Below are 15,017 nucleotides of genomic sequence, written 5' to 3' on the forward strand. Positions count from 1 at the left end.
CAGTTGATTAAAATAAAGAGTTTGTCACCAAACGTCCTTGGCACATAGTATGGCGTTAATTTTACTTTGTAAAAAAATTGATTTTCGTCCTTAAATTGGTGCCCCTTCCGGGCATGGAAGGGGATTAGCACCTGCTGCACAGCAGGAGGGGCAAGGGAAGCTCAATGGGTGTCCCTACCAGAGTCCACCTGTGGCACCCAGGGCCCCCTGGGGCTCACGCTCCGCACTGGAGGGTGGTGAACAGCCATCTGCTTCGACCCCCGTCCTAACCCTCTCTTCTCCCTGTCGCCCCCTCTGCCCTTTCCCCTGCAAGGTTCTGCCACCCTTCACCACTGGCAGCAGTTGGCCCAGCCTCACCTCGGGGGCATCCTGGACCCCCGGCCTGGTGTGGTCACCAAGGGCTTCCGGACGCTGGACGTTGACCTGGACGAAGTGTACTGCCTTAACGACTTCGAAGAAGATGACACAGGTGACCACATTTCCCTCCCGGGCCTAGCTACCTCCACGCCAGTTCAGCACCCAGAGACCTCAGGTGAGAGGTCCCGAGCACGCGTGACTGTCTCAGGCAGCAGGAGTTACCCGAGCCGGCCTCAGGCTTTCCCAGAGGAGATGCAGGAGCCGCCAGCGGCCGAGGAGGAGGAGGGGTCTGGTGAGGGCATCGCGATCACTCCTGTAAACCTGGCATCTCTACCGGAGGCAGAGTTCCGGGCCATTCTCACTTCTGTCCCAAGCACCATCCGTAGTGGCTCTCTGTCTGTAGCTTCTGCTCGTCTGTGTGGGTGATGATGAAAGCATTCCCACTGTGCGGTTCCGTTTTTTAATAGAGTCTGATGCCTCCTTTTGTAACAAATGGGTGCGGCTCCCTGCCCACCTTGGAGGTGCATGGCCCGGTGGGCTCTTAAAGGGGAGTAGGAAAGGCTGCTAAAAAGAAGTGGATTATTGCCCCCTACCCGCCCTGAGCATCAGCTCCCCCTTCCTGTCCTGGCTCTCTCCCCATGTCTAAAAGGCAGCTTCTCGGGTCCCCTGGTGACTTCCAAACTGAGCTGAGCTGAGTTGGGCAGTTTTAGGGGCAATTATGAGTGCTGGATCGTTCAGAAGGTGAATGAGAGGATCTGTTACCTACACGATGCATTAAAATTGGAAGAAGCCCAGAAAGTTTTCAGGATTTCAGAGATCACTTCATAGATCAGCCTGTTCCCTTTCCTAACTGCAGTGAAGGCATATGTGTTTTCTTTCCAGCTTATACATGTGTTCAAAGTAGATTTTTTTTTTTTTTTTGCGGTACGCGGGCCTCTCACTGTTGTGGCCTCTCCCATTGCGGAGCACAGGCTCCGGATGCGCAGGCTCAGCGGCCATGGCTCACGGGCCCAGCCGCTCCGCGGCATGTGGGATCTTCCCAGACCGGGGCACGAACCCGCATCCCCTGCATCGGCAGGCGGACTCCCAACCACTGCGCCACCAGGGAAGCCCCAAAGTAGATTTTTTTTTAAAAGTGTTTTAGCAATACTTCTTAATCCAGCAAACCCTGAGAGGATGTCAGTAAGCTTTTTTAGAGAGAGAACTCTAGATGGATCTGGAAAGAACACTGGCTGATCTCTGTGCCCACCTCCCTCCACCCCGATATTAAAGATATGACCATGAGGTTGCAGAATTACACATCCTAGGCCTCACTGGGAAGAAAAGCTTTGTGCCCAGGGCCCTAGCATCACAGGGTCACGTGGTTTACTATTTACCCCAGACTTCCTGGACCCCCTGGCTGCTTGGGCTGAGGGGAGAGACCCAGAAAAAGATGAATTAACCCAATGTCGTCATCCTCATGACATTCCCAAGCCGCCAGATTTGAGGAGAGGCCGTTCATCTTTGTGACTGATAATTTTCGTTCCTGAGAGGTACAACACTCCCCACAGAGTACAGGGCAGGAGAGAGCTGAGGTTCATGGTGGTGTCTCCCATCCCCTGGCTAAGTTCACACACCTCTGGCCAAGGAACTTTTCTTTTTTCTTTGACATAAACTTTAGAGGTATCATCAAGTAAAAAGGATTATTTAGCACCTGGGTTTGTTTATGTCTTATTTTAATTTTTAGCCACTGAGTTACCAGATTAAGCTTGCAAGGGAATGAAAATGCACATTATTTAGGATCTTCTCACTTAAGAAAAGGAACCCTTTTCCCTCCGGTACTGTTACCTCCCTGTGTCGTCAGCACTGGTGCCCCTCTGGAAGGCAGACCGTGGTACAGGAGACACTGTGTCTGCTAATTTTGTGGCTGAAGGGGCAGGCATCGTGTTGAATGTGGTGACCCCTCCCTGCAGCCTTGCAGGTGGATTAGAAGGTGAATCCTGTAGATTTAAAGAAGCACCATTCGGTTTCTCTTGGAGAAGAAGTTGTAGAGAAGGAATAAAGCTTATCAGTTCAGCTAAGAATATCTCGCCGAGGACAGAGGGAGCAAGGGGACCAGTTACGAGGAGCTAAGTCCTAACCACTTTCCTTACCACACACAAAGGCGTATCCATTGCTTCTTCCCACCTTCCTGAAACCTGCAGCAAATCCATCCCAGCAACTTGGAGGAGAGGCACGCAAACGTACAGTGGAAACTACAGAGGAGTCCCAATGGTAGTGTGCAACCAGAAAGAATTATATAGATCGCTGAAGGTAATTTAGGGAAGGTCTGATCATCTAGGCAAAGGTTCTTTCGAGCTTGTTTTCTGGGTAAGACTTGGTAAAAGCTCAGTGCAGGAGGGAAAGACGCGGACAATGATCTGGCTCTTTTTTCCCTGTGGGGAATGACAGAACCACTTTGATTCTAGGAATGTAAGAAGCACGTCACTCTACATAAATCATCCCAGGGACCCTGAGTGGCATTATGCACACAATCTTGGAGTCACAGGCAGACAGATAAGTTTCAGTGGGAAAGCCTGGGGCTTCCTCTGTCTTGGAATTTGTACCCCCCGCTGGCCTGGTCCCTGCCTTGGTCTGCCCTTTCCTGTTGCCAAACAGCACAGTTCCAGGAGCTGCCATCTGCCTGGGAAGACTTAGTAGGGAGAACCTTTGAAGACAGAAGGTGATTAACCTTTCTTTTTTAACAACTGGTATTATGGGAGGAAATTGGGAAAACTTGTATATTAGGCACTTTTGTCTAGAGCCTGCTCTCATGGAGAAAACATTTTGAGTACTGAAAAATATTTATTAATATATTTTAATGTATTATTGTGTCATTATTTGAGTTTTATAATCCCATGTCTTTAAAAAGGATAAATCCTTGTTATATTTGTAAATAATTTAGATGATTAAAATGGACTATGTAAAACAATTTTTAGATTATAGTTTTACTTTATTTCAGTAATATATTTTATGTTTTAATTCGTATAGAAAGTGCACTTTTATCAGAAATAGACATAATCTCGTACTGCCAGTGTTCTGAATTTTAGGTATTTATGTGTAGAGAAGAGGCTGCGTGTGGTAAAGGATTAAGGTCCGAGTTTAAAGTCACACAGGTCAGCAGATGGTTGGATGGACAGTCTAGGTGAATTATCGTGGATGCCTTGATTCTTAAAGGAGAGACAGAGGCAGGATTGATGCAACATAGAAGAAAGCAAAGGTCAGTTTACTTAATGCTCATACACATGGAGACCATTTCCAGTGGGAGAAATATCCTAAAACAGGCTCCGATAAATCATGGCAGCCTATCTGGCAGTGGTGCTGCAGTGGAGCTGTGTGTCATTTTTGAGGCTGAGTGTTGAAGGCAAAAATCACATTTGGCCAAAAGTGCCCTTGAAAATCCCTGAAACTGCAGCACTTGGGACCCCAGAAGCAAAAGCCAAGAACTAGCTTCTTTTGTAGCTTGCTTATTTGATACGTAGGTCCAGGCTCTGTTCAGGAGAGGTTACGTGAAGAGAAGGGAAAAGCTGGTGGACGAAAGGAGGCAGACAGAAAGCTCGAGGAACTGAGTATCACTCCAGCCTCCTCTGGGGCAGGGGCTGGTGTGAGCAAAGCCCCGGGTGGGCGTCCTGTTGCACTGTCAGTCCCACTGCAGAAGCAGGACCCAAAGGGGCTTGTGAGGGAACGTTGGCCATGAGGACCTGATGAATGTAGAAGGGAAAGTCTGATACATTCGATTCACAGACCCTCTGGGAAGGTTCCTTCTTATCTCCACCCAGGGAGTTGACAAAGAGATCCCACTCTAGTGAGAAGACTTTTCAACCCCACCCTGGTGTGTAGCAGTTACAGGAGTTTGGTTATTATGGACAAAGCTGGGGTCTGCTCTCACCCCCCCGTATTAGGAGATGCTAAGGAAGCCCTGTGCTCTTGCATCAAAATGTATAGTAAACCAGAACCAGGCCAGTGCAGCCCAAAGTGAAAAATGAAGAATCACATAACTGACTCATCCCAAACAGCACGGAGTCAACCCTGCTTAACATTTCCAGAACAAGCCCGCTTGCTGGAACCGCTTTTTCTATGGAACCTCACCTCTGAAAACCATAGGAGGGCACGGCCGTGCTCCAAGGGGCACTCACATGGATTGTTGAGTGGGCGTTTGTTTGTACAATGCCTCTTCTAAAGTGGATGGCCCTTGAGGTAGCACGTGGGTGCGCGTTGAGGTTCCGGTGAGTTGTCCGGTTGCGCCGCCTGTTGACGCACGGGAGAAGTACGCTCTTGAACAGGCTCTGGTAGCACTCGCTGGATGATGGACTTGCGGCCGCTTAGCCAGGCCCGCTCCCCGCACCTGTTGGTGTTTGCCACGGGACGGACATGAAGGCAGAGGGCGCAGGGTCCAGCTTTGTTGGCATCCGAAGAATCCAAAGAGACTCTTGCGTTTGCCCTTTTGATATTTTAACAGCATTCTAAAAAGTGATTTTGGGATTTTCCTGGTGGTCCAGTGGTAAAGAATCCACCCTGCAATGCAGGGGACATGGGTTCGATCCCTGGTCAGGGAACTGAGATCCCACATGCCGCGGGGCAACTAAGCTGGCGTGCCACAACTACTGAGTTCAAGCTCCTCAACTAGAGCCTGCGTGCCGCAAACTACAGAGCCCATGTGCTCTGGAACCGGCGGGCCACAGCTACAGAGCCCATGGACCCTGGAGCCTGCACGCCACAACTGAAGAAGAGAAAACCTACACGCCACAACTAGAGAGAAGCCCGGGCACCACAATTAAGATGCTGCATGCCTCAACAATTATCCTGCGTGCTGCAACTAAGACCTGCCGCAGGCAAAAATAAATAAAATAAATAAATATATCTTTTTTTTTTTTTAAAGTCATTTTATCTCCTGAAGATATCCCAAGGGCCACCTGAGGGAATTTCTGGTCCTCTCTTTGCCATTCCGTGAGATTGTTCCTCTGTTAAGTCACTTTTTAGATGAAACAGAGTAGACAGCTTGGTGTAAGGGGGACGAGTAGACTTTTTATTTTTAAAAATTTTGCAGGAAACACAAGTTGTACAGAAACCAGGAAGAGATCTTGTGATGTGGTTCGCAATCTCTGTGCTAGAAACCTCCCCAGTGCCTATGGGCTGGATGTCTGCATTGGGGACTCAGGGGTCCCTAGAGCTGCAGGACCAGACAGGGGCTGTATAAAAGAAATGCTTAAGAAGCAGAGAAAAAGAGTCACAGGCCCATGTTAAGCCTGGAACTAAGGGCTTAAAAATGTCATCTTGTAATACTGTGTAGTTTAATATCACTTTTATTTTTTAAAAAAGAAAAGAAGCTGTACTGCTGTATCTGAAACTGCCCTTGATTCCCTACCCCCCCAGAGAAAAACACTTGTTAAAGCCACATTAATCCCAAACAGCATTTATGTAAATGATGAAGCACACGGCAAACAAAGGTTTTATGGAGTTTTTCCCACATGGACTCATCATAGAACTTTTTTTTCCAGAAAAATTTATACGCAGAGTTATATAAAGAAGTGATAGAAAAAGTCTTTAGAGCATTTTGCTATGCCCTGAGAGTTTAGTTTTTTAGGAAGAATTCTAAAACATTGCTTAAAAAAATTAAAAATAAAAGGGGGCATGTAGCTGACAGGCAAAGATACGCATCCCACCTCCACTGTGGTTACTCCTTTAGCAAAAAACAACAAAGTCATTAGAAGCTGGTAAAAAGATGAAAAAAAAATAAAGTAGTGACGTTTGCAGGGCTTTCAAGCCATGGCTTTAAGCTGGATGGACAATGCTTTTACTTTCAATAGGTTTGTTTTTTCTTGGACAGAAAAGGGCGGCCGGTGGATGCCACTGTTGATGTGGTGGCAGCTACTAGAATTAAAGGAGGTGGGGGGGAGTGTGTGTGTGCGTGTGTGTGTGTGTGTGTGTGTGCGCGCGTGTGTGTGCGTGTGTGTGTGTGTGTGTGTGTGTGTGTGTGAATGAGTTTATAGAAATGGCAGAGCAGATCCGAGTCGTGTGATGGTAGCTTCACACGACATGTTCAAATCAAGAAAAGGGGGAAAATGTCAAGCCATTTTGTTTATTTTACACAAGTTGGCCACTTCCCATGAAGAGTGGGAAAAGAATCTGGAAGGCTCTCAGTATGTCACAAAGATAAAGCCCCTTTTTCCAAGATTTTGGGATGGCTTTGTCATTTTAAAGAAAATATTTTAATAAGTTACTTCTGTAAGCCAAAAAATAGCTTGCATGTGTAGCATGGCCAGCATTCCTCTGTCCTCAGAGATCCCCTTGGAAGCCGTGTGTGTGTAGGTCCCAGCTCCCCATAGAGTTTCAGTAGGGGCAGCTGCACCCTGACAGCTGTGTGGGCTCCCGGGAGGGTTCTTTTAAGGACGATGCTATGATGGCCTTTAGAGAGAGAAGTTTCTGGTCTCCCGGCACATTCCCAGCCTGGCCTTCCCTGTGGGTGGGGGAAGGAAAGCATCGTTCCAATTGACCGACATGCATGAGCGCGTGTGAACAGATCTCATCACGTGGACGGCCAGGCTGCAAAGCCCAGTCACCCTGCAGGTCCCTGCCAGTATACCGAACTGTATCCGTGTTTCTTTCCTCTTCTCACCATTGGATCCCTGGGCTGCGAGGAGAGCACTGGGCTTTCCTGCCCATCTTCCCTGGAGACCCGAGCCTTCCACCAAGCAGCAGTCAACCTGGTCTGGGTAGCACACTTGCAGATAATCCCCAGCGTGGTCTTCAGGGCATCCAAGAAGGAAGCCCCAACTCACTGGAGACTCAGGGCTGGGCCAGGGCTCCCTCACGACTGGCTGCGGCGGCAAGATCCCAAGCACCCAATTTCCCATTCAGTACCAGGCACCATGTGCCCCCAGAGGAGCACAGCCAGTCCAGAGCCATTTACCAAGTGCACCTGCTCTGGGCAGAAAGCCCACCGGGGTCGGTCAGAGTGCAAGTGGGCAGGGGCACTGTCCTCCTTATACAGCCCTCTGAGACCCCACCTCGGCTGAAGGGTGTGTGCTTGCAGGTGGCACATTTTAAAGAACGAAAAATCTGCACGGTAGCTACCTGTATGTAGTTCACCAACGTAGATGGTCTTGAATAATCAAGGATTAATTAAGTTTAAAGGTTCTCTTTGACAGATGAGGATTTTGTACCAGTTTCAGAGCCCATGGCCGGAGGAACAAAGAAAAATAATAAAGGTTAGGGTCTTTTGAGGGGGGGAAGTGCAAGTTCATTCCCAAATACAATATTTGATGAAAGTACTTGACAGTGTTGATACTTTTGGCTCACAACACTGCAGTCCTCCAGTCAGACCGAGAAAAGGAATGAGGATTTAAGTAGGAAGTCAGAACATTAAATCCAAAACCCCTGTCCTTGGAGGCCCCGAGCAAGCAGCATGCGGTTTACCCACAGCACCTAAGGCAGGGCTTTGGGGTGCAGCGGTGACTGCAGTAGTGAGTGCTCCCACTGAGCCCCTGCTCCCTGCCTAGAGGACTCTGTCAGTGCCTCTTGCTTTGGGAATTTGCTCTCTACTGTTCACAGAACTGTAGGAATCAGCCCCCAGCAGCTCAAGGAGCCTCGGGTGACTCACTGTCTCTGTGTTGTGTCCCAAGGAAGGGAGATGCTGCAGCGGCCCGGTGGGCAGTGGTGACTCGGAGAGCTGGCCGGTCCAGGCGTCCCAGTGGTATTGCGGAGGGGCCGAACCTCTGGCTTTGGCACTTTTGATCCTTGTTGTTGATTTTCCTTGGTCTTCTAAAGCTGTCCATCGCTTCTGGGGAATGATGACCTCTGAATTTTAGCAGCCTTTTCCTATTCCCAAAACCCATTTGCAATAAGATGGGTTTTGCTTCTGCTGATGCAACTGTCTCTCTAAAATGTCCATCTCACACTAACTGTTGCGATTGAAGATCCGATATGTAATGGGGTGGAGAAAGTGAACATGTGTGACCTTTTGATTTGATATTCTGGCCATGTATTTATTTAAATGGGGTACACTTCTAAGTTTAAATCAAGCCTTGCTTTTGTTTGATTTTTTTAAAAAATGTTCTCTCTCTTTCAACTGTTCTGTCTTAATTACTTCTACTTACTGCACTTTTCTTTCCTCCCTCCCAAATAACCCCTCACGCCTGTTATTTGGAATGCTTTTCTCAGGTTTTTTGTTGCTTTTGCTTCTAGACCTTATTGCAATCAGAGAATCGTGATTGGTTGGTTGCCTTTCCTTCATAGCTTCTAACATTTTTGTATTGTTTGCAGTCATTTCTCAATTATCTGAGTTCCTAAACCATTACTTTTTTGCTTGAGAAACAAAGATGCATAAAGGCTATTTTTACGTGTGTTTTCCACCCCCCTCCTGCTTTGCCTGGAGCTCCCAGTGGCTGAGAGTTTGCTCTTGTGGCCGTGGTGCTGGCTGCCATGCCATGGGCCACGGGAACCTTCCTTGACACAAAGACATGGATTGGACCACAATAATCAGGGGAAACCAGCCTTGCGTAGCTCCTGAGTCACCGCCACCATTTTTGTGCCTTGGCTGTGTCCTGCCTGCCTTCAATTTGCGTGTCTCCAATATGTTTTTGTTTGTTTGTTTCATCTGGGTTCTAGTTTTTTCTTTTCTTTTTGTTTTAAGATACAGTCACCCATGTGTGGATCTGTAGGTTCGGGGCACCGATCTCTTCTGGTTTGTTTTCCTTTTCCTTTTTGTCAAATCCAAGAGAAAACTTGCCATAAAGAGCTAGAAGATTCTAGTTCCAGCCTTTCGAATCTTCAGCGTGCTCACGGCCTCCAATATCCTAATCCGTTGTCTCCCAAGGAGGTCTCTGGGGGCTGAGAGGCTGCAGGGGTGGAGTGGGTGGGGAGGGGGGCTGACCCAGACCTCACCTTGCATGCTATTGGGAGCAGCATCATTTTTCCTTTTTTTTTCTCTTCTTTTTTTACATTTGAGTTATGAATGAGGATGACCTCTGCAATCATGATGTCTCCTGTAGACTCTATTCCTACTTATCCCCTGCCGGCTTTCTGGTGCATGGTCCTAACGCTTCTGTGATTTACTTTGCTCCAGATCTTAGTCTTTCAGCTGCCTTAACAACTCTTTCGAGCTTTCAGAGGAAATAAGTTGAGGACGACTCGTTCTGTCTCATTTTCGTCAGAAACCAGACATCCTAGAGATGGCAAGAAAGCAGCCCAGGGGGACTGGTGCTGCTCGCACCGCTGTGTGTCAGCCCAGCCCAGGTCCTGGCACTTCAGCCCCGCGGAGAACCCAGGCCCTGGGACTCCTGCCACGTTGTTGCTGAGGCAGCTGAGGCCCCATCTCCCTCCCTGTCGACCACAGTTAGACAGTAGTGGAGCCAGCTTCCTCAAGCCCCTTTTTGTGTAAACAGAAAAGGGAGCCCGTGAGCCTTGCCCTGTTCCCAGGCGCAAGTACCTCTCCCTGCCCTGCACCTCTCCCCTCCCCTTGGCAGAGTTTAGCACCTATTTGCCACTGAAAAGAAAAGTAAAGCAACAAAAGAAGGAAGCCGATTTGGACCTCTGAGGAGGGAACCCAAATTTACCCCCAAGGGCCCATTAGCCCTTCAAACTGGATCCACTACTGGCCAAAGAACGCTGATGGGAAACCCTGTCTGGACTGGGTTGGAAGCTGTAATTCGATGCTCTGCACACCAGTGCTCAAAAGTGTGGTTATTTTTGAGGGACCACCTTCGATCCAGAACATTCGCGTTTCACCTTCCTCGCCCAGATCCAGTTCACAAGGTAGCCCATCGCTTCTTGCATCTGTCCAGGGCCATGCGGGATTTTGACTTTTCTCATGGGTGTACTTGGATGCAAGGACTATATTTTGTTCTTCCCTTCCCCGCCCACCCCCCCCCCCCCGATTTAGCCCACCACCCTGGGAAGTGCATGTCACAGACAAACTCCACCTTCACCTTCACCACCTGTCGCATCCTGCACCCTTCAGACGAGCTCACGCGGGTCACACCAAGGTAAGGGACCCGGCCGGGGGGGTGGGCAGGGTGGGGTGAGGTTGAGACACTCCCTGTGAGACTTAACGTTGAGGAAAGCCAAAGCAGAGAGGCTCATTCAAATCTACCCCTAGCCAGTGGAAGCATCTCCCAAGCACTGCAGTCACCTGTTCTGAGTCCCATCTTTTTTTGCTTTCTTTCTTTCTTTTTGAATCAAGACCCCTATTGATTCAGATCCAGCACAGATAGAGAGACCTGGACCCACTTTTAGTTGCTCTTTTATTGGCCGTGGAAGATTCTTACGTCCCTTCTCAACCAGCTGAAGTTTAGGGCACTACCACAGCCCCCAAGTCCAAGTCTGTTGGCATTTTGCCCCGAAGTTTGTCAGTAGAACGTGTTCTTTCACAGAATGGAGTTACTGAGCCCTGTGGTAGCACTTATGCCTCTGGCGATGGCCCCAGGGGCCATGCATCACAGCCACCCTGTAATGACCGAAATGATAAAACTTGAATGGAACCACATGTCCAGCGTGGTCCATTTCCCTTGGGCACCTCCAAGAAGTGATAAGAGTTGGTACCATGGGACAGAGGACTTGTATGGCCTGGGCGGGGGGTAGGGGGGGCGGTCTGCTTGGCTGGATTTCAGAGCTTCCAGTAAAAGGGAAAATGGTCTCCCCCAACGTGGTAGCGTGACCCCATCAGCTGATTTCTCTGTGGTACGAGGTGGCAGGGTGAGTGGAAGGTAACTTACGGGAGAGAGGCGAGCAGGGCCAGTTTGGAGGGAGCAGCTGCCCCAAGGAGCACCTTCAATGATGAATAATTCTCCGCAGGTCATGTGAGGAGGACGACGAAGCAGCCCCAGGCCCCGTTGAGCTGAGAGCAGATGTAGGGCAGAGAGTGAGCCCGCGGGCAAGGCAGGGGGTGAGAACACCACCAGCAGGGCCCCATGAAGGAGCTGTGTGTGCACGCGTGGCCGCCACTAACCCACGATGTAGGCGTGGATGTGTCTCTGATTGTGCCTGGCTAACTCGGCCTTGACAGCGGATACCTCTAACCTGTCTAAATGCCCCAGTCACTCCGAGTGCCAGCACTAATACAGGTCTAACCGAGGTTCTCACTGGAAGGGGACCTCTAAATTTTAGCTTGTCTCTCCGTCTCCCTTCCTGCCTCTGGAGAACCCGGCTTCCCTATCCCTCAGCTTTATGTTTGAAGAGATCATGTTTAAAACCACTGGACAGAGCTTCGCCCTGGGAGAGGCTGGCATCCTGGTGCCCTTCTGACTGTAGCCATAGGACCCGGCACCACACTCCTGCCTTCTTCTCTAAGTCCTTCTGGCCTCGTCAGGGATGAAAAAGCCTGAGAAGTCAGTAGTAAGAAAAGGCTTTTTACCTGAGTTTGAAAGAACTGCCGCTTGAAACAAAATAGAGAATCTCCCTAGGAATGGCTCTGTGAACAAGATTTTAAGTCCAGATTTTTGGGGGGCCCTCTATTGCTTGTAGATCAATTTTGTAGAATTCCACCTGTGCCTTTTTTTTTTTTTTTTTTTTTTGCGGTACGCGGGCCTCTCACTGTCGTGGCCTCTCCCGTTGCGGAGCACAGGCTCCAGATGCGCAGGCTCAGCGGCCATGGCTCACGGGCCCAGCCGCCCCGCAGCATGTGGGATCTTCCCGGACCGGGGCACGAACCTGCGTCCCCTGCATCGGCAGGCAGACTCGCAACCACTGCACCAACAGGGAAGCCCCACCTGTGCCTTTTGAAGAATCCACCTTTTAACCTGAGGAATCTGCTGTGGTTTCTAATCCCATGTTCCTCTGAGTACTCCCGACCCACCAGCATCCCCAGTCCCGAGCTTGCGTGAGACAGGCCTGTTCTGGGTTCCTCACCCTGTGCAGACTGGCCAGTGGTGAGGTCTCCTGAATGTGCAGACAAGTGATGCCTCTGCTTGTACTTGCCCTTGACCTGCCCCTCCTGCAGGGGGGACCCTGCTCCACTCATTCCAAGGACCTGCTCCAGAGCCCATCCCCTTCCTCCCCTTTCCCTAAGTTGGTGCTTTGTCCAAGGTATGTGGCCTGTCCCCTGTCAGGCTGGGGAGAGAGGGCTCTATCCCCCGGCTCCCGTGGCACCCAGCTGCCTGTTCCCAGGGGCACCTGCAGCCCCTGCTGCGTCCTTAGGCAGGTGCCAGGGCAGATCTCATGAGACCGTCGGGGGGTGTGTTTTCTGTGCCGCCCAGTTGCTCATCCAGCAGCAGCTCAGGGCCTCTGTGCCTGGGTGGCCTCACTCCATCCCTGAAGCAGTTGTTAAAAGTGGGTCTCTCCTGGTTTTCAGGCAGACAGCAGTGCATTCCCCGCTGCTGCCCCTCTGTTATACCTTCTGCCCTAACTCCCTCACTGCTGGATACCAGCTTTTGGAACATAGTGGGTCCTCAGTCAGCATGACATGAGTAGACGAAGGAATCTTTCCACTTTTCCTTTAGTAACCAGGTTTCATACACCCAGTGGGCCTTTTTCTAGGTGGTACCATAGATGAAGATCTGATAATACGTGACGTGGCTCCCTCTGTCCCAATAACTCCACTCATCAAGGTGGACTTGGGCAACCACGGGGGAAGGACTAGAGGGCAGCAGGGTGCAGAGGAAAGAACACTGTGGTGGGAGTCAGGAGGCCCGGGTCTGCTGCTGAGTTGATGGGCACCTTCAGCCTCAGTCTCCCCATCACCCTAGGGTCCTCCACCGAGATGTCCCACCTGCTTCGGCCATTCCCAGGATAAACTCTCATATCCCGTAGCCCTGGTTAACGTCTTGCCTTGGGGAAGCGGCTACTGGGAAGGAGGGCGGGAATCTGAGTAAATTTGGTAGGGACAGAAAGCCTCTCTGCTGAAGGCCTTCCTCCCCTATCTTTGGGGTCACTCAGACTTGTGTTTAAATCCAGGGTCTTCCACTGAGTAGGTGAGTGTGACGTTGAGTAAGTCACCCAAGCTGAGCCTCAGTTCCCTCACCTGCAAAGGGGACAGTTGTACCCACCCTCTAGGGCTGAAGGAGGGAAATCACATGCAGCTTCCTTAACTTAAACCACGTCCCCACTTCGGGGAATCCATGGCCCCTTTGGTGAGAGGAAAAGCAGACATGGAAAGAGGCACCTGGGGAGCCTGGGCTGGGGGAGTCCCCTTAGCATGTCCTAGGCCTGCGCTGTACCCCTGCAGGCGGCTGGCCGCGGACTGCTTCCTTGGTGCTCGTGGGCATTTTCTGATCAATGACCTGTCATCTTTTCTTAATCAGCCTTAACTCGGCCCCGACTCCAGCTTGTGGCAGCACCAGCCACTTGAAGTCCACGCCGGTGGCCACGCCGTGCACTCCGCGGAGACTGAGCCTGGCCGAATCCTTCACTAACGTCCGTGAGTCCACGACCACCATGAGCACATCCCTGGGGCTGGTGTGGCTGCTGAAGGAGCGGGGCATTTCCGCGGCTGTCTACGACCCCCAGAGCTGGGACAGGGCCGGCCGGGGCTCTATCCTGCACTCCTACACCCCCAGGATGGCCGTGATCCCCTCTACCCCGCCCAACTCGCCTATGCAGTCGCCCGTGTCTTCCCCACCCTCCTTCGAGCTCAAGTGCACGAGCCCTCCCTACGACAACTTCCTGGCTTCCAAGCCAGCCAGCTCCATCCTCAGGGAGGTGAGGGAGAAGAAGGCTGTCCGGAGCAGCGAAAGCCAGACCGATGTGTCTGTCTCCAACCTTAACCTCGTGGACAAAGTTAGGAGGTTTGGTGTGGCCAAAGTGGTGAACTCGGGGCGAGCCCACGTCCCCACCTTGACTGAGGACCAGGGACCTCTCCTCTGTGGGCCCCCGGGCCCCACGCAGGCTCTTGTCCCCGGAGGCCTGGTACCTGAGGGCCTGCCCCTCGGATGCCCCACTGTCACCAGTGCCATCGGCGGGCTCCAGCTCAACAGTGGCATCCGACGGAACCGCAGCTTCCCCACCATGGTGGGGTCCAGCATGCAGATGAAAGCCCCCGTGACGCTCACCTCGGGCATCTTGATGGGTGCTAAACTCCCCAAACAAACTAGCTTACGGTGAGGCTGGGAGAAGGCCCTTCCCCTAGAGGAAACCAGTCTTGCTCTCCCCTCCCTCCCCTCCCCCTTCACTGCACTCGCTTCCTCTGCTCTCCTCTGCCCATCCCCTCCTGAGCTAGACAAATCAACCTCGTGCCTAATGGGGGCAGAGTGGAGACTCTGTAAAATGTGTACATAGGACCTGGAGACCTGTATCTGCCCTGCCCTTCCTTCGAATCCCACGGGAAGCACCCCAGCACCGACATCGCTCTCTTGAGGACTTGGCCCGTGCTGGCCGGGGGCAGGGGCAGCCCGGTGTCTTTCCTCCTTCTTTCCTTTGAGAAGCGTTGAAACCCCCATGTGTGTTCTTATCCCATGGATAGGAAACCAGTGAAGCTGTGGCTGGCTGCCGGAGCCACACATCCTGAGCTGTCACACAGCACAGTGGCTGTGCCGCCTGGTGTCACTGGGCACCTCGTCTCACCCTCCCTGTAAGAGCGTAAGGGGCCTCTGTCTGCTGCCACGTGCAGCTGCTGTAGCTTTCACGATGGGAGAGCTGTTCTTTCTTTCTTGGGTCCCAGCTTCTTCAAGACCTTCACTGCTCGGCCCCGACGGACGGTCGCTTCTTTTCTT

At 51.2% G+C, this 15,017-nt stretch overlaps 1 protein-coding gene across 5 annotated transcripts in view; it reads left to right on the top strand.

Moving 5' to 3' along the window:
* Positions 1-14,409, top strand: part of TRAK1 (trafficking kinesin protein 1) — a 97,897-nt gene extending 83,488 nt beyond the window's left edge. For 3 of the 5 annotated variants that reach the window (XM_065885848.1, XM_065885852.1, XM_065885851.1), the window contains 3 exons: positions 314-532; positions 10,256-10,358; positions 13,611-14,409. In XM_065885848.1, coding sequence (XP_065741920.1) covers positions 314-532; positions 10,256-10,358; positions 13,611-14,409 — 1,121 coding nt within the window. The remainder of the gene's footprint in view (positions 1-313; positions 533-10,255; positions 10,359-13,610) is intronic. The other 2 variants (XM_065885850.1, XM_065885853.1) reach the window with 1 other exon arrangement.
* Positions 14,410-15,017: the final 608 nt, after the last annotated feature.

This window comes from Phocoena phocoena, chromosome 10 (assembly GCF_963924675.1).
Source record: "Phocoena phocoena chromosome 10, mPhoPho1.1, whole genome shotgun sequence".
Classification (NCBI taxonomy): domain Eukaryota; kingdom Metazoa; phylum Chordata; class Mammalia; order Artiodactyla; family Phocoenidae; genus Phocoena; species Phocoena phocoena.